Source organism: Aulostomus chinensis, chromosome 16, assembly GCF_037954235.1.
Source record: "Aulostomus chinensis isolate RoL2024-O1b breed Wild chromosome 16, RoL_Achi_v1.0, whole genome shotgun sequence".
NCBI classification, from domain to species: domain Eukaryota; kingdom Metazoa; phylum Chordata; class Actinopteri; order Syngnathiformes; family Aulostomidae; genus Aulostomus; species Aulostomus chinensis.
Window position 1 is genome coordinate 26,853,172 of NC_141335.1, and position 20,241 is coordinate 26,873,412.

General features: G+C 47.8%; 1 protein-coding gene across 2 annotated transcripts in view; it reads right to left on the reverse strand.

Annotated features, from left to right (window-relative positions):
- Nucleotides 1–249: 249 nt before the first annotated feature.
- wdr27 (WD repeat domain 27) overlaps nt 250–20,241 on the reverse strand; it is a 44,845-nt gene continuing 24,853 nt past the window's right edge. For both annotated transcript variants that reach the window (XM_086181263.1, XM_086181262.1), the window contains exons 23-24: nt 16,978–17,076; nt 250–1,559 (exon numbers count right to left, since the gene is read on the reverse strand). In XM_086181263.1, coding sequence (XP_086037389.1) covers nt 1,500–1,559; nt 16,978–17,076 — 159 coding nt within the window. In that variant the 3' untranslated portion in view covers nt 250–1,499. The remainder of the gene's footprint in view (nt 1,560–16,977; nt 17,077–20,241) is intronic.

The following is a 20,241-nucleotide window of genomic DNA, read 5'->3' on the forward strand; positions in this document are numbered from 1 at the left end:
TGCTCGACTCTGCAGCTCTGACAAGGTCCCCCGACTGCACTTCTATCATTTCCGTTTCACAAACAACGGGGCCACTGGCGTTTACACTGTAGCTACATTTGTGCTCTGAAAGGATGGGATTTTTTTAAACAATTTTAGCGAGTTTAGCTGCTGTTAAATGAATCCTCTGAAATCCACGGTTTCTCAACTCCCTAGTAGCAAAATGATGCACATGAGGATTACTCAAGAAAGATAAGACGTTTTTTGCATTTCATTTCATGTATTTATTACGCAGAAAATTTGTTCAATGAAACATTAGGGTTACACATTAAAATTGGCCTTGGATGCAGGTTTGACCTTTCATCAGATAGTGTTTAAAATGTGCATTAGAAGAAGTGTCTGATGTGAGATGGGATCTGATTTCAGATTTTAGTTTTCCAGCTTAGCAAATGTGTTCCTTGTCTATGAAGGAGAGCAGCAGGTACTGGAGGAAGGTGGCTCTTTAGGATGGGAAAGTAAGATGTAACGGTTAGGTATTGAATAGTCTTGCTACGGTTCAGTTTTCCCCTGTGGGGTGGGTGATCTGATCCCACCAGACAGAATTTTTGTTTGAGCTTCTTATGAATGCGATTCCAGGTGGTGAGGTGAGAAAGAAGCAATATCAAGATACTTGCAGGTATCCAGATGACGACGATCAGAAGACAGGTGAGTGTTCACGACATCAAGTGTTTGGATCAGACAGAAAAATTACAGTTTCATTGGCATACAGAAGACAACTGGAATAGTTACACACATTAGGAAGAAAGACTAAAGGGCCCAGACCGTTGCCTTGTGGAACTCCGATATTAAAAGGCAATATGGGGAGATGTTATACGTCCACTTGTAACCACTTGGTACCTGTGAGATGAATATGAGGAGAGCATCGCAGCTACAGAAAAGTTTTCCCTGATGTTGGTTGCTGCTTTTTGCAATTTGAAGTACAGAAGTAAAATAACACACAAAAGCAGAAGTCACTCAGAGAGCACATACCTCCACCCAGCTGAACTATGACTGCAGTTCAGCTGCAGGTGTCTCCATCAAAGACCTGACAAGGTGAAGTCCAGTTACTACAGTTTCCTATTATATGGTCAAACATCACACATGGCCGCCCCTCACCACGGCACTCTCTCAGTTTTCACAATGACCTCCATCACCAAGTTCTGACAAGATGATTGGGTCGACCCACTGGAAGGACATCAAGGTGTAAAAAACATATTATTTCCTGCCACCAGGTGGCGCGATCCCAAACCTGCCCCAAAGATAGTGTTCATGGCCCAACCTGCACCCCCCCCACCTGGTTGGGGGAACATCCACCTGATGGTTGAAAACTCTGCAGCCTCCTTAGTGAAGGAAATTACAATCCCACAGCAACCAGCTGCTGCCAGGGGACTGATGAAGACGGCAGGTCTCTGCAGCTGCCAGTCGTCGTTACGCAGTCGTGTCAGAGATGCGAGCACGGCACCACTGCTGTCCTGAGACTGTCAGACCCCACTGGTGGACTGGAAGAGTCCCAGCTTCCCGTCCAGAGTCCCAGTCAAAAGCTATGAGAGAAAGAGAAAATAAGATCCAGTTTTTATTTTATGGATCATAAAGTCACGCATCAATCTCTTTTTTACTATCTAGAGGACCAAGTTGCATAACAGCACACCTGCTCCCTGAAAAACAAGTATCACAGAGGTCACGATCATCACGTGTTTTCCATTTAGATTCTTGATTTTCCATACCTGCCATTTAGCAGCCTCGCCTGAACCTGGTTACATAAGCTTGTTTAATCAGAAGTGGGGCTGGAGGCCACTGCCCAAGCTGGTCACTGTGCGTCCACCATTTATGGATCAAAAAGGCATCCACACATCAATAAACCCACGCCCAACTCAACCACACGTAAACACACACACACCACCTCTTTGCTGTATTTATTAGCGAGGGATGAGCTAACGCTTCCTTCCATTGGCCAGAGGAGCAGAGGAGAGCGAGCGAGGATGACCTCATCACTCAACAGCTGCTCACAACACATATTCCTCGCGTCTGAGAAGGCAGCATCCATGCGTTTATCAACCCCAATTCATGACACTTGTTTACAACTGCTCCTCTTCATCTTCCAGCACACGTGATGTGGAGGACATCATCTGGGAAACCAAAATGATGGGATGTATAAAAGGCGATAGGGTCGGTCAGTGCTACACGCTACGTTAAATATGTGAAGACGGTTTATTTCTGTGTTGTGTCTCAGTCACGGCAGTCTTGGCCTGTGTGTGGTTGAAGCCATCATGAGATGAGGAGTCACTGGCTCCATGTCCACTTCGACTCCATGATCTTTGTGTCGGATCAGGTGATTGGAGGAGGTGGCGGTGGTGGCGTCTCCAGTGACATCACAGCTGAGTTTACAAGCAAAAACTTCAGACAAAAGTGTGTGTGTGTGTGTGTTTGTGTGTCCATCTGCTACTGGACCAGTGGGATGAAACCTAACCAAAACAGAAAAAGCGATTTCTAAAGACATTCATCTCCTAACCACTGACACGTCAAACCTCCATGTGGCACTGCTGTGGTTCCTGTTAAGGGTTAACACGTTGCTGGTAGTCCTGAGGAAGTGGGATGTTTGTGGTCTCTTCTCTAGTTATTTGTACACCATCCCACCTTACTGGCCTTACAAGGTCTGCACAATGAAAACCACCCTACAAAATCCCCTCAGCGCTCTCAGGGGGCTGGGGTGAACGTGCCGACCGCTGGGGAGCAGCAATGTCATTTATAGGGACTTTAAAAATGTCCAGGTGGTTGTAATGAGTATCTTTTAAAATATTCTAACTGCAGGAAAATTGGAAAAGAACTATTTGTGATGAAAAACACATTTAGAACAACAATTCTCCAACATTTTTTCCTGCGTCCTAAAGTTGTTCGATGCTGCAGAAATCAGCTTCCAGATTGGAAGGAAGCTGCCGATGGCTGAGGGCGACGCTGGTGAGCTGCGACTGCAGGAGCTGCTCGGCCACGGCAGGGACCCCTCTGCCCTCTCTGGAGACACATTGAGGGTTTCCAGGGATGGAATGGAGCATCTCCATGGTTCCCAACTCAAAACACAACAGCACTCTTGATTTTCAACCAAATAAACAATGTGGTGAAGAAAAGCTGATGGCACCTGCATGTGTTGTTCAGCAACGTCATCTTCCAAAGACCAACTGATTGAGAGACGAGGACAGCTGGAGAGTTCTGTTTTCTAGCATAGAGCAACCTTTGAGGAGTCTCCTTCCACTATGACCTGCTTCTCAGGCTGCTGTCATTAACAGGGTTAGAGGGCAGCTCCATTAGCCAATCTGTTCACGAGTGCCATCCAAAGCCAGGAGAACGGCGCTGGCCCAGACATTCAGCTCCAGAGCTCCAGTGGAAATGAACAGATTGTCAAAAAGGTGCAAACAATTTCAAGAGTCTCACAATCACAACAAACATCTGAAATCTGATGCATTCCACCTCTGCAACCTTCAACCTTTGTTCACTGAGGCTAACGTGAGCTGAGCTAATGAAGACTGACTGTTCAGGGTCAAAGGTCAGAGTTTGCCATGGACTGATCCACCGTAGGCTCCGAGCAGGGGTCAGACTAGAACGTCACAGTCACTTATTTGGCTAAAGCTTGAGCTCTTTATGAAGATAAGAAACGACCATCCAGGAGCATCTGATATTTTGTTTTCCACACTGTCATCATCTGACGGTAATCTGAGAGTAGGGCTGCAACTAACCACTAGTTTAACAGTCGACTAGTCACCGACCATTGAAACGATTAGTCGACTCATCGGATAATTATTAATTTTTTCTTAAATTTAGTATGAAGTTGATTTAATTATGTGGCAAATGATAATAAACAAGAAAGATGGTTCAATGAAAAATCCATCCATAGTCATCTTCCGCTTATTCCTACACATTAAGGGTCGCGGGGGGGGTGGAGCCTATCCCAGCGTCAATGGGCGAGAGGGGTTCACCCTGGACAGGTCACCAGTCCATCGCAGGGCCAACACATAGAGACAGACAACCATTCACACTCACATTCATACCTACGGTCAATTTAGAGTCTGGATTAACTTGGTCCCCAATTGATGTCTTTGGACTGTGGAGGAAGCTGGAGTACCAGAGAGAACCCAGCAGGAACAGGGAGAACATGGAGACTCACACAGAAAGACCCCGTGCTGCAGCCGGGGCTCCACCCACAACCTTCTTGCTGGGGGGCCACAGTGAGGACCACTGCTCCACCGGGCCGCCCGAAAAACACATCTTTTATTGAATTCATTAATTTAAAACACGTTTGTCAGGCACAGTCTCATCACGCCAGAGCTCTCTTTTATAGCGAAAATCCACTTCTAAAATGTCCAATGTGTCCTAAAAACCGTCCTGCTTGAATGTCACTTGAGTCTCACAGAGGAGAGTCAGACTCCGTTCCCTTCAGCTGCCCGACGGGCTTCTTTAAAAGTTCCTGCATCACCGCCATGACACCAAGGTCTGCTGTGCAACCTTTGCTAGTAGTCTTTTTATTCCCTGTATCCAGGCTAAAATGCTCCAAACTTTAGAAGTTTTGGTGCGCGTACCTGATGTTGACGCCGCCATTTCTGAATGTTCCCGCTCAGAGACAGAGACGCTACTGCGCATGAGCGACTCTCGGCAGAGATGATAATCAAGAGAGACGCCTCACTCTGCTGGAAAAACGCGTGTGGCAACAACAGTCGACGATGGAATTCATTCATATTGCTATTATCGATTTTTGTCGACAACGTCCACTAACCGTTGCAGCCTATCTGAGAGAAACATGAGGTGAGCTGCATCTGCTTTTACAACATTCCTGGTTTTAACAATTAGTAAATAAAAGTCTCCATCAAAGTAAGAATTTGGTGCGTCACGTATTTTATGATCTAAATTATTGTTGGGCACGCTGGCTCACTACCACAGAAAAAGCCCCACAAATCAATAGTTCAAAGCAGGAATAAAACATGATGAAGAATCCAATGTGGGCTTGATTTTCAGCAGTGAACCCTTGAGTCAAATATTGGAATTCTTGGTGATAGAAAAAGTCCGTCTGGTAGGGCTTTGAAGATGAGGAGCGATGCGTTTCCCTCCCAAAGGATGTCATTCATCACTTGTAGGACAGAGAGAAAACCCGACTGACTGGGACGTTCTGGACGGTACATCGGGAGAAGGGAAGGAGGACATGCATGACGGATGGGCGGAGGAGCAGTCTGAGAACAGAACTACCAGTGGAAGATGAGCAGAATCTAGCGTGTGAGGAGTGACAAGACTTGAGCAGACAAATATGGATGTAGAGGACACATAGGCTCACACAGGAACACGACCCACTCAGCTGGTCGCGTGGCTGCAGCGCTATCAATCAATCCCACTCAGCTCAATGATGTGGATGACAAGCATCTCACCAGGCTCTGAAGACCACATCGGCTCCACCTCAGTCAGGCTCACCGGCACCTGACCCACTAAGGACCAGTCGGTATCTGTCAGTGACACCAATAACCTTGACTTTGACTTTGGTCCACATCTCCAGGGACATAGTGAGGCTGCTGTCCCAATCGTTGTGTTTTAGGTCTATTTGAGTGAAACGCGAACACAGCTGATTCAAATCAACCAGTTAAATGAGATTGTGCTAATGACCGTGTCAGCATGAGGACACTGAGCCATCAAGCTTGATTTTTGGTTTTGCGTCAGATTTAAGCAGACATGTGACCAGCCAAGGTGATCTTCTATCCTGCTGGGTGGTTACAGGGACGTGCAGGTGAGGGCGTACGCCCCTGGAATGGTAAATGGACTCAATTTTATATCGCGCTTTTCTACCTTCGCGGCACTCCAAGTGCTTGACAGGGTCGTCTCATTCACCCGTTCACTCACACACTGACGGTGAAAGCTGCCATGCGAGGCGCCAGCCTCCTCATCAGGAGCAATTATGGGTCCAGTTTCTCGCTCAAGGACACTTGGACATGGTCACCGGGGTCGAGGGTGGAACCAGCGACCCTTCGGTTGCTAGACGGCCGTATGTACACGCTAACCTCCAGGGTCGATTGGACATTGGATCACTGATGCTAGGCAAGTGGAGTTTGGAATAACTAAGGATGTTACGCAAGCTGAAGATTTCAAGGAAAAGCAACACTGCCTTGACCCTGGGATGGCCGGCGGTCGTCAGACCAACCTGACCAGCTCCTCTGATTCGCTCTCTGATGGCCTAAAATGAAGCAACACAACTACTTGACAGAAAAAATGTCTCTTATGCTCCTTTGCTGTTTTAGAGGATTGAAATCCATGCAAGATAACGTCAACATCATGTAATATACAAGAGCAACACACATTTGATTAAGGCCAAAAGAGATATCTGTATCATTATCAATGTTCATCAATAACAAAAATGCTCAGTGTCAGCTACAGGCCATCTGGCAAGTGTGTCTCCGGGGTCGATCACTGCAGAGCCATTTGAACAAAGCTGGAGCTGCTTGGTGACTTTCCAAGTGAAAAAGTGCACCGGCTGGAAGAGAGAGGAAACACTGGGACTGCATTCAGGCTCCTTATTGCATCAGAGGCAAGACAAATCAATTTGTCTGCACAATGTCACTGAAATCACTGGACAAACTGAACCAGTAAAAAGCAGATCGCTTGAAAGATTGAAAGTGACACATGTGGAGCGGCGCTGTGAGGACGGTAGTGTGGTGCTGTTGGACGGGGAGGACACTGACTTCCATTCCTGAGAGGGTTTGATGTTTGCACCTGGACCCAAACTCTGTTTCCTGACTTCCTGCTCACTGCGGCCCCAGCTGTGTTGAACAGCAGCCATGTGATTTGTGCGAAGCTGTCTCAGCCCAGTCTGACTCTCACTCTGATGTGACATTCTGGAGCCGGCAGCAGAGTCCACCTCTGTGTTTGCTGTCTGGCCACCAGGAAGACAGCGTTTTGCTCTCCGGGGTCAAGAAAAGGAGAGAAAAATGCTCCAAAAAGGACTTTGCAATTTTCTCACATGCCAAATGGCCACAAATAAAAGGATACAGTAAAAGAGCCTCGAGGGACGCCAGCTGCCTGCACGGATGATAAACGCTGACACATGGAGATGAGACAGCCAATGGCTCGATTCACTCACTGCTCTCCTCTCTGGGGTGGACAGTCATACATGCTCAGCTGCAGAGACCCCGGCCGGTGTTAGCCAGCCGCCCGGGCCTGCACCGGGTCAAAGACCTTCATCAACTGACATGGAAGCTAATAGTTCTCATTGTGGGTTGTGCATCCTCACATCCACTTCAAAAAACACAGGCTTGCCTCTAAAAGCTGACGGGACAAGTCGGAGGGTTGCGGGTCGCAAAGTGACTTATTATAGTTTACTGTCATCAGTTTTCGAAAGAAATGTGTTTTCAAACACATCTGCTTCTTCTTAAAGATTGTAGACACTTCAGAAGTCCCCACAAAGACAAGAACTCTTGGTTCAGCTGGTCATGTGACGGTTCTGGCTGTAACGTTCCAGTCAGCGGTGATAACGTAGAACAACTGTGGTGTTCCAGGAGAAACACACTCTCTGAGCCTTTGTTGTTGCTAGTCTGGTGGAAACGGGGACGTTTTCCCTGCAGACTCAAGCCTCACCAACACTGACAATGATGGTGGCTTTGGATGAACACAATGTTTTCATCATATGAGTTTTTGAGGGGGGAAAGAAAGCAGATGCACACCTGCAGTGCAGCAGGATGACGGGCAGCGTTCATTCCACAGTCGCTCTACGCGTCCATCGTAGGCTCGCCCATTCAGTTCCCATCCTGCTTTCGTTTGGTTGACTGGTAAAGTACATTTCAGTCTTGTTAACTCTGAGTCGAGTTTTAGCTGATAAAAGGAAACTTTGATTTCCCTGGACGGAGCCTTCATGTGTATTTTTGGCGGCTGAGATTAACTACAACACTCGTTCATTTTTGCAACACGAGTCCCTTTGATCGTTTAAGTCAACATGGAAAAGGATCGTCACCAAAGATCTAGTTTTCATTAAGAGGCTAAAACGACCTCATCCTTGTTAAGTATTCCCTGAACTCTGTTTGACCAGGAAGGGACAGTTAAGAGTAAAAAGATTTTATATATATATATATATATATATATATATGTGTATATGGTACAAAGAACACTAACACTGATCGATTGATTATGTGTTTATATTTCTGTTCTCATTTAATGTGACACAGAAACCAGGACCAGGAGAACCAGCAGCTTCTAAAAAGGAAACAAAAACCCTGCACTTCTGCTTCTTCTCACAGATCACTTAGTTTAAAGACTCAACACTTAGAAGTACGACATATTCTGTTTGGCCATGAATGCAGCAAACGGAGACGCACTCAGCCTGCTCCCTTATAGTTTAGGAAGCTGACATCTACATACATCATCCTGCTCTTTTCACCATGATAAGGTACATGGATGAACATCACTCCAAGAACTTTTAAGCAGCACTGCCCTGACCTCTGACCCAACGAGGATCTTGCTACGGCTGATGTGGAACCATCAACAGCTTCGGATGACACGCTGCAGAAACCTGAGAAACCCAAACAGAGCCCAGCCCCATGGGGTGGGTTTCCCTCATCTGACCCAGTAACCTGTTTCCCTCCTCTGACGGCCGGTTGGCCTCCAGCTCCTACTGTTTTCTTTGCTTTACCTGCGATACTCAAGCTCTTAAATTCCAAAACTCATTGGAGGGAGTAGCTGCAGCCGTGCCTCAGTTTGGGCCGATGCACCAGAGCTGAGTTCAGCTCACCAAAAAGAGTCGACAAAGAGAAGACGATAGTGTGTCACTGCAGCAGAAAAAATATTGCCTCTGTTCCAAAAATGAAATAACTTCAACCAAATATATTCGCTTGACTACGTTTATGGTCACACATTTAGGCTCAACACAGGGAAGCTTGTAAAACTTTACGGAGGTATGAAAGGAAATCCCACCAGTTTACAAGACAGCAGAGTGAAGAGAGTGAAAGGCAGAGGAACGCAGACCAACACGCTGGAGGAGGAGAAGTGTGGAGGTAGATCTGCCGCCTTGATGCTCTTTTAAATATTAGGGTGGAAAATATGAGTGGAAAATGAGTGGAAAATATGCACTGCATTATCTGTCTGAGTCGAGCATCGGACGCTTCCCACAGCAGTAAATATGGAGGACATCTGGCACTGAGACGAGCCTACGCTGCCAGGCCGGCGCACTTTCACTGGAACTCTGTTTCTAAAGTCTTGTAAAGGACTAAACAGCAAATTTATCATTATCGGGTCACGTGGCCTTCATCCCCGCTGACACTGACCAGCCATTTTCCACAACTGCTTGAACATCTCAAATTTATTGTATCTGCATGTCTTTCCTTCTGGCCATACGCACACCAAACCTAAAGATTTAGATGTACGCAGCCGTTACAGACAGATATTAAATCAAGCAAATGATGATTAACAAGAAGCAGCTTCACAAGGCTGAGCCAGACGCTCCACATAGCGGCACAAGATTAACCCTCTGAAGGCGTTCTCTGGTTCCTGAGTGTTCTTCCTGTATAAATACAGTTGAGCTCACTGAGATTAGAAACAGTGCTCCTGTAACTGATCGGGGACGTCGAAGTCTGAGTCAAAGGTGTACGATTTGGAATTCTATTGAACTCCACAGCATCTTGGAATCATTAGATATGTGTGACTGTCCCAAATACCAGGATGTTGGGTGACACACTTGTTGCCTGGAACGTCAGCCAGGGAGGCGTCAGATCTGTGTGGAACCACGGGACCATCGAGAGCATTCAGGGGCCCCGTTCAAAAAGTACAGCTGCAGCTTGACTGAACCAAACTCCTCACAGCAACGTTATCAGAGCCTCAGGGTACCCGAGTCACGCGCTCGTGGGTCAACGCTCCACTGGCATATTGGCTCGTCCACATCAGTGGGATCCTTTGGCTCTGCACACATCAACAGCAAAGCTGCTGCTCTTGTCTGCTGTGACCCAAGATCCGTTAACTAAATCCTCTGAAGCTCTGAGGGTTTTCGATCTGGTCTAAACTGGATCCCTTGTTGCTGGTCTTGGGTGCTGAATGATTCTGAAAAACTCGAGTATCTCAGAGTGAAGTGCATTATGACGCATCTTTGTTTCCCTGAAGAGCAGGAGAAACATGCAGGGATGAACACGCTACGCGAGTGTGACGGCACCTCGACCTGTCTGGAGGACGCTGCCTCCTACGGTCGTGTTCATGACTGCGGGGTTGCTAAAGAGACACTGAGAGGAAAACTGCCGTGCCTCTGGACTGGTCTGCCTCCCTGTGACCGTCTGCTTCACTGCCGATGAGGACGCATAACGACTTCTTTACTACATTAAAACAAGATTCGAACCTGCAGCTCTTTTTCATTCAATACTGCAAAATTTGGTAAAACCAAAGCTGTAGAACACACACGTGCCCCTCTTCTTCATGAAAGAGGCCTCAGAAGAAGAAAGACAAACAAGAATACTACTGAAAGAAATGTTGCAGGCTGGATGGAGGGATGGAGGGAGGGGAACAGCTCAGTCCAGCTGTGGGTCCTCTACCCTGCTGGACAAACACTGGCCAGGACGGTTTGCTGAAGCTACCCTGGTCACGGCTCTCTGAGCTCCTCTGGTTCAAACATCTTCTGTGGTCAGAATCACAGAGCCGTCAGAGGAGAGCCGCTGGGAGCCGCTCAGCGGGTGAGACGGCGGCGGCGTGTTCTCACGCCTCTGTGTTTAGCTGCAGACCCTCTGGAGCCCTCGGACCCTTTCACACAATTGTGAATTTTATACCTTTAATCTGGTCTTGTCCTAGCAGGTTCCCAGGGATGAGATGGCCCTGGACACAAATCTGAGAATAAAAGGCAGTCATCCCACAGATGGGGGCCTTGGGTCAGTTAACGCAGGATCAGTTTGATGATCGGCATCATTTGTTCAGCACTAATTTAAAAACCTTACCAGATCTGGAAGCAACTTGCAAAACTACCGCAGCAAGGTGACATGTTTATGATGTCCAACAACCAGTGTATTAGTTACAAGATTAAATCAGGTCTTATTCACCTGGCACCTGCAATGAGGAAAAATCCCACGACAGTACCAGCAACTGTTGGTTTTGTCCGTAGACACAAGTTCTTTCCAACCAAGGGAAATGTGCAGAGGTTCTGGAGGAGGTTCTGGAGGAGGTTCTGGAGGAGAGTGAGCAGCTACTGACTGATGAGGTGCATCTTCAAGCTCTGCAGATCGCTGTAATTCAGCCAGTAAATGGCCCCAGAACCAAGCTTTCCATGCTCATGCTCAGAAATCTTAATGTATCATTGAGCTGCAAACTTAAACTCAATGAAGTTACGCAGATGGACGTGTAGATTTAAAACACCTGCCTGGATGCCAACAGACAGGCAGACGGCCTCATGAGACACCAGAGGAGGTCAGGATGTTACATTTTTATTCTAATATTTAGCAGATCAACAAAGCTCTGAGCACATCCAAAGAAAGCCCTGAAAATGTTTCCAAATGGATTTTTTCCTCACAAATATTTGATTGATGTGATGTCAGTGTCACTTGAATTCCTTATTTTCTTGTGGCTCCAAAAGCACTGAACGAGGTGGGCAGGATCTCTGTAGACGGAAGCCAGTAGAAAGATGTAGAACGACAGCAGGAGGAGGACAACAGTTGGGGGACAACAGTAGGATTACAGCAGTAGGAGGACAACAGTAGGATTACAGCAGTAGGAGGACAGCAGTAGGATTACAGCAGTAGGAGGACAGCAGTAGGAGGACAGCAGTAGGAGGACAACAGTTGGGGGACAACAGTAGGATTACAGCAGTAGGAGGACAGCAGTAGGATTACAGCAGTAGGAGGACAGCAGTAGGAGGACAGCAGTAGGAGGACAACAGTTGGGGGACAACAGTAGGATTACAGCAGTAGGAGGACAGCAGTAGGATTACAGCAGTAGGAGGACAGCAGTAGGATTACAGCAGTAGGAGGACAGCAGTAGGAGGACAGCAGTAGGAGGACAACAGTTGGGGGACAACAGTAGGATTACAGCAGTAGGAGGACAGCAGTAGGAGGACAGCAGTAGGAGGACAGCAGTTGGGGGACAGCAGTAGGATTACAGCAGTAGGAGGACAACAGTAGGATTACAGCAGTAGGAGGACAGCAGTAGGATTACAGCAGTAGGAGGACAGCAGTAGGAGGACAGCAGTAGGAGGACAACAGTTGGGGGACAACAGTAGGATTACAGCAGTAGGATTACAGCAGTAGGAGGACAGCAGTAGGAGGACAACAGTTGGGGGACAGCAGTAGGATTACAGCAGTAGGAGGACAACAGTAGGATTACAGCAGTAGGAGGACAGCAGTAGGATTACAGCAGTAGGAGGACAGCAGTAGGAGGACAACAGTTGGGGGACAACAGTAGGATTACAGCAGTAGGAGGACAACAGTAGGATTACAGCAGTAGGAGGACAGCAGTAGGATTACAGCAGTAGGAGGACAGCAGTAGGATTAATGCAGAAGGAGGACAGCAGTAGGAGGACAGCAGTTGGAGGACAGCAGTAGGAGGACAACAGTGGAGGACAACAGTAGGAGGACAACAGTAGGATTACAGCAGTAGGAGGACAGCAGTAGGAGGACAACAGTGGAGGACAACAGTAGGAGGACAGCAGTAGGATTAAAGCAGTAGGAGGACAACAGTAGGATTACAGCAGTAGGAGGACAGCAGTAGGAGGACAACAGTGGAGGACAACAGTAGGAGGACAGCAGTAGGATTAAAGCAGTAGGAGGACAACAGTAGGATTACAGCAGTAGGAGGACAGCAGTAGGAGGACAGCAGTAGGAGGACAACAGTGGAGGACAACAGTAGGAGGACAGCAGAAGGATTGCAGCAGTAGGAGGACAACAGTGGAGGACAGCAGTAGGAGGACAGAAGTAGGATTACAGCAGTAGGATTACAGCAGTAGGAGGACAGCAGTAGGAGGACAGAAGTAGGATTACAGCAGTAGGATTACAGCAGTAGGAGGACAACAGTGGAGGACAGCAGTAGAGGGACAACAGTGGAGGACAACAGTAGGATTACAGCAGTGGGAGGACAGCAGTAGGATTACAGCAATAGGAGGACAGCAGTAGGATTACAGCAGTAGGAGGACAGCAGTAGGAGGACAGCAGTAGGAGGACAACAGTTGGGGGACAACAGTAGGATTACAGCAGTAGGAGGACAGCAGTAGGAGGACAGCAGTAGGAGGACAACAGTTGGGGGACAGCAGTAGGATTACAGCAGTAGGAGGACAACAGTAGGATTACAGCAGTAGGAGGACAGCAGTAGGAGGACAGCAGTAGGAGGACAACAGTTGGGGGACAACAGTAGGATTACAGCAGTAGGAGGACAACAGTAGGATTACAGCAGTAGGAGGACAGCAGTAGGATTACAGCAGTAGGAGGACAGCAGTAGGAGGACAGCAGTAGGAGGACAGCAGTAGGATTAATGCAGAAGGAGGACAGCAGTAGGAGGACAGCAGTTGGAGGACAGCAGTAGGAGGACAACAGTGGAGGACAACAGTAGGAGGACAACAGTAGGATTACAGCAGTAGGAGGACAGCAGTAGGAGGACAACAGTGGAGGACAACAGTAGGAGGACAGCAGTAGGATTAAAGCAGTAGGAGGACAACAGTAGGATTACAGCAGTAGGAGGACAGCAGTAGGAGGACAACAGTGGAGGACAACAGTAGGAGGACAGCAGTAGGATTAAAGCAGTAGGAGGACAACAGTAGGATTACAGCAGTAGGAGGACAGCAGTAGGAGGACAACAGTGGAGGACAACAGTAGGAGGACAGCAGAAGGATTGCAGCAGTAGGAGGACAACAGTGGAGGACAGCAGTAGGAGGACAGAAGTAGGATTACAGCAATAGGAGGACAGCAGTAGGATTACAGCAGTAGGAGGACAGCAGTAGGAGGACAGCAGTAGGAGGACAACAGTTGGGGGACAACAGTAGGATTACAGCAGTAGGAGGACAGCAGTAGGAGGACAGCAGTAGGAGGACAACAGTTGGGGGACAGCAGTAGGATTACAGCAGTAGGAGGACAACAGTAGGATTACAGCAGTAGGAGGACAGCAGTAGGAGGACAGCAGTAGGAGGACAACAGTTGGGGGACAACAGTAGGATTACAGCAGTAGGAGGACAGCAGTAGGAGGACAACAGTTGGGGGACAACAGTAGGATTACAGCAGTAGGAGGACAGCAGTAGGAGGACAGCAGTAGGAGGACAACAGTTGGGGGACAGCAGTAGGATTACAGCAGTAGGAGGACAACAGTAGGATTACAGCAGTAGGAGGACAGCAGTAGGAGGACAGCAGTAGGAGGACAACAGTTGGGGGACAACAGTAGGATTACAGCAGTAGGAGGACAACAGTAGGATTACAGCAGTAGGAGGACAGCAGTAGGATTACAGCAGTAGGAGGACAGCAGTAGGAGGACAGCAGTAGGAGGACAGCAGTAGGATTAATGCAGAAGGAGGACAGCAGTAGGAGGACAGCAGTTGGAGGACAGCAGTAGGAGGACAACAGTGGAGGACAACAGTAGGAGGACAACAGTAGGATTACAGCAGTAGGAGGACAGCAGTAGGAGGACAACAGTGGAGGACAACAGTAGGAGGACAGCAGTAGGATTAAAGCAGTAGGAGGACAACAGTAGGATTACAGCAGTAGGAGGACAGCAGTAGGAGGACAACAGTGGAGGACAACAGTAGGAGGACAGCAGTAGGATTAAAGCAGTAGGAGGACAACAGTAGGATTACAGCAGTAGGAGGACAGCAGTAGGAGGACAACAGTGGAGGACAACAGTAGGAGGACAGCAGAAGGATTGCAGCAGTAGGAGGACAACAGTGGAGGACAGCAGTAGGAGGACAGAAGTAGGATTACAGCAGTAGGAGGACAGCAGTAGGAGGACAGAAGTAGGATTACAGCAGTAGGATTACAGCAGTAGGAGGACAACAGTGGAGGACAGCAGTAGAGGGACAACAGTAGGAGGACAGCAGTAGGATTACAGCAGTAGGAGGACAGCAGTAGGATTACAGCAGTAGGAGGACAGCAGTAGGATTACAGCAGTAGGAGGACAGCAGTAGGAGGACAACAGTAGGATTACAGCAGTAGGAGGACAACAGTGGAGGACAGCAGTAGGAGGACAACAGTGGAGGACAACAGTAGGAGGACAACAGTAGGATTACAGCAGTAGGAGGACAACAGTGGAGGACAGCAGTAGGAGGACAGCAGTAGGATTACAGCAGTAGGATTACAGCAGTAGGAGGACAGCAGTAGGAGGACAGCAGTAGGAGGACAACAGTGGAGGACAGCAGTAGGAGGACAGCAGTAGGAGGACAACAGTAGGATTACAGCAGTAGGAGGACAACAGTGGAGGACAGCAGTAGGAGGACAACAGTGGAGGACATCAGTAAGAGGACAGCAGTAAGATTACAGCAGTAGGAAGACAACAGTACGATCACAGCAGTAGGATTACAGCAGTAGGAGGACAACAGTGGAGGACAGCAGTAGGAGGACAGCAGTAGGATTACAGCAGTAGGAGGACAGTAGTAGGAGGACAACAGTCGGAGGACAGCAGTAGGATTACAGCAGTAGGAGGACAGCAGTAGCACGACAACAGTAGGAGGACAGCAGTAGGATTACAGCAGTAGGAGGACAGCAGTAGGAGGACAACAGTCGGAGGACAGCAGTAGGAGGACAGCAGTAGGATTACAGCAGTAGGAGGACAGCAGTAGCACGACAACAGTAGGAGGACAACAGTAGGAGGACAGCAGTAGGATTACAGCAGTAGGAGGACAGCAGTAGCACGACAACAGTAGGAGGACAACAGTAGGAGGACAGCAGTAGCAGGACAGCAGTAGCAGGACATGGACCATCTTTTCTGTGACTGACCAGCACAAGCAATCACAAGGCGGTGCAGCCCGACAGGCCGTTAGTGCAAGTTGACATCTTAAAGAAGCACACCAACGTCTCCCTTCCACTACTGGTCATTGTGCTAAGCTAACTAGCCTGGGTCTCAGCTGCCTAGTGAAGTGTCTCGTCCTCTTGTCTCTCTCTGGGGACGATGGACAATAAGTTACAGGGCAGCAAATTTCAGCTGTGGCTTCCAAGGGTCATGAAAACAGGACCACTGAGGTAAACTGCATTTCTGTTGTGTTGCATTGTGTTTCTCAGTGGTTCTCTCAGTACCAGGTTTTGGTTGATAGGGAATATAAAACCAAACTTCTTAGTTTGGAAACGCTTAAATAAGCTGAAGTCATGTGACTGGACCACTGACGTGGTTCCAGCCAGTGAGTGATTGAGGACATTCACAGACAAGTCCCTCGAGTCCTTTGGTACAAGCAGAATAATTTACCAGGTGCTTGTCTTGTGGGCAGCATGAGCGTAGCTGTCGTGTTCCACACACCAGAACCCAACACAGACAAAATCATTTGGAGTTTAGACTTGTGTTCTCTCTCTCATATCAGATCCTCCTCAGGTTTCTGGTGGAGGTTCTGGACCCAGCCTGATGGAGCCCAGCTACGTGACCTCGGCCTGAGGAGATGACTCTGGTGTAACCTGCTAGTTTATGAAATGGGTTGTGTATCACTTTTAAACACATAAGTTATTGTGTCATCACACCACACAGACGAGGCCCCAGAATAGTGAACCAGTATTTGTTCATCCACAAAACACTCAATGCAAAACTTAATATAACAATCCCACATTTTTGTATGCTACAACATTGTTGGTCAAGAAGATTCATCTGCTGGAATAAACCCTCAGAAAAGGTTGTTTCTCAGAGGACACGACATGACCTCCGACCTACACGGCTCTGACCTCTTATCCTGACTTTCAGACACTTTTCTTTCATGCCTTAAATACCTGAGACAGAAAACAAAATACTGAACTAGTGGACAATTTGTGGTGTACTGGCCCAGGCCCAGACCCCAGACCCAGACCAGTTGGAGAGGCAGGTTCCTACCTCGGGTGTAGCGGGGTTGAAGGCCACACTGAGCACTGTCTCAGAGTGTTTTTCCAGTTTGTGGAGGAAGCTGCTGCTCCGGATGTCATACACGTAGGCCTGCGAGGAGGGAGATGGACTCAGTGAACAAAAGTGCTGTGCTGAGCCGCTGTAGGACAAGAACCTGCATCAGGTCCGCTGGGTTTATCTGCCTGTTAAACCCATCACAGGTGAAGTCTGTCATGGAAGACATGGAGCTACTGGATCAGACACTCCCTGATGTAAACCAGGATCATGTCAGACCACATCGTCCAACTGAAAACCCAAATGCTGTGACGTTTCAGTAAGACTGAGAATAACAATCAAGGGACATGTTGTAACGATCCTAATCAGCCTGAGTTAGTGGTGACACCCCCCCCCCCCCACACACACACACACTCAATGAGAGGATGTGTGTTATCTCCTTCTCACTCCTGTCAGTTGCTTCAGAGCTGCGAGCTGCTAAACCAGATGTGAGGAAGTTTGTTACCAGACGACGACTCATCAGATTCCTGCAGCTGCTTCGTATTGCGTGTCAACTCTGTCAGACGGGCCGCGGACGGAGCCTCGCCTGGCTGGGCGGATGACTCGTGTGCCGACTGACCGGGCCTCGGGTAGCTGAAGTGATTCTTTTCAAGAATTTTCAAATATCACACAACAGCTTGGATGTTGCTAAGGTGCAGAGCAGGAATCTACTGATCGATGTTTTACGTGCCACCGATGCGAGAGGGGACCTCAAATAAGGAGAAAAATACAGTTTTCAACTATGTTTCCAATCATCCTGTAATAATACTCCAATTGGCAGTAGGTCTTTCTGAAAATGTGTAATATGAGTTAAGGGAGTATTTTTAGATTACTCAGGTTCTTTTTTTCCAGGCTGCCTTCTGAAACACGAGGACAAGTACAAATGTGTCTGGCTTATGGAAGTCTCCGGGCAGCTATAAATAAACACAGTGTATCTCACTACCGTTCACTCCCCCAATTTCCAAGAAATGCTGGAAATGTCAAATCTTGACAAAGACGCTCTCAAATGTCAGTTCCTCGCTGAATAACCAGCCGCGTACATACATAATTCCACTGCTTTCAACGTGCAACACGCACGTACACCAGAAGAGGAGGGGGGCAGTCTTCCGAAAAGGTCTTGAAAGCAAAGTTTAAGGCACTGAGTCTGGAAAAGCAATTAAACACTTGGGCTTCAACATGAACGCTGAATCTGTCTGTGGAAAAAAGCTCAGTCCAATCAAAGATGTCAGAGTCCAGCACAAACACCCTCACCTTAAATCAGGGGTGTCCAAACTACGGCCTGCGGGCCAACTGCGGCCCGCAGGCAGATTTTAATTGGCCCGCAGCATACTCTAAAAATATAATGGAACATGGCCCACACATGGAACTTGACTTTAACCTCTTCAGCAGCACTGTACCGGTGGCGGTACAGCACGTAAACAACGTCGTAATCCGATCATGTTGTACCTCATTCGAAACCTGGTGGTGTAACGACTGAGAAACACCCAATCACGATGAATAAAGTGACTTGTAGCCGGAGTTGAGTTAAAATGTTGCTAGGCAACCGGCAAGCAACACTCACATACTAACTTCGTGCTCCCAACGTCATCACCTTCAAACTATCGGCATGAACTTAATCCGTAAGACTCCCAAGAAGTAGACTTAACAGTACCCCTGCTGAACTCTCATCTTCAGTGTGTCGCTGGAGTGCTGGCACCACTCCACTCCTCGGTCGCCATGCTAACGTCCCCCTCTCCCTCCCTGTAGCTAGCAGCCAGTGTTGCTCTGATCTCCACGACACTCCTTCTCAGTCTCGGTGACGGTCTGCTGAACACGTCAACAGCAGGCTGAGCCAATCAGGGCCTGGCTTGTTGAGCCGCAGGGCTGAAACCCCAACCAGACCCCAGCTTACAGAGCGGACCATGCATCACTTGATTGACACTTGACACCAGCCTATGAGATTATTTCAGAATATGAGGTAGATATTCTTTTAGCCAATAAACAGACGAAAAAAACGGTACTGAGTATGAGAGGATCAGGTTTCACGGGCACCAACAGGAGGCTTGCGCACCGGCGTGCATCAAGTTAGCTTGGCTGCGTAAAGCAGCGCTGTCGTCGTTGAAGCCGTGAACGCGGCAGAGCGAGAAAAGATGGCCAGGAAGGGATTTTTCGGCAGAGGAAGAGGCTGAAATGGTGCTTCAGCTGCCCGCTTCAGACACTTGGACACCTGAAACGCCGTTGTTTGCTTGTCTTTACTTCTGCCGGCCAGTCAGCAGCCGGATTTGCACGAGGAATGTGTGAAGTAGCTGCGTCAGAGGGGGAGGGTCAATTAATTAATAATTCATATGTTAATAAGCCTTAGTATCTAATAAATTCGTACTCATTAATTCAAGTCGATAACATTTGCTAACAAACGTTAGTTGGTGTGCTAATAAGCCCAATAACCTATTAGCATAGCAGGCCTGACACGTCCTCATCCCTCCCCCCTTCTTCAGTGCTGTGAGGGCATCACCAGACTGACTCAGGAGCAGTCTGAGCTTTGAGAGGAGCTGCCAACCCTTTTCCAAAGAAAATAAATGAAAAAACATTGTGGAAAGCTGTGTTTTTTCTTTTCTTCAAGTCTCTTCAATTATCAAGCATAATTAACCGACAACTGATTTTACTAACTTTAATACACTATCACCTCCAGTGTGTGGCCCGTCTGTTTGTATATTTTCTTGTATGTGGACCACAGTGAAAAAGGTTTGGACACCCCTGTCTTAAATGGAAGTGACACTGATGAAGATACGCTGCTATACACACATACACACACACAAACATATCTATATCTATATATATAGATATAGATATATCTTCATGTTCTTCCATCATCATTCCCACTCCATGTCAATCACAGATTCATCGTTATTCAAACTCACAGTTCTGAGCTTCATCTCAAACCAACCTTCAGGAGTCGATGGAGGCTTGAAAATAAACCCAACAAAGTGTCAAAATGTGTTCCTGACCCAGAGATTCACAATGAACGTAACCGGAGGATAATTCAAGGGACTGCAGCAGTTGTAGGAACCCTGGTAGTGGTAGCTGACGACTGAATCGCCCCCTGGTGGTGGCCTGATGTCTTACAGTACAAACACTCCAAAAAAGTGGGTGGGATGAGGACCAAATCAAAAATATACCAATATTTTATGGTTTCTGTTTGAAGAGTGAATGTCTTTAAGTCAGTTATTTGATGACAGCTGCTCT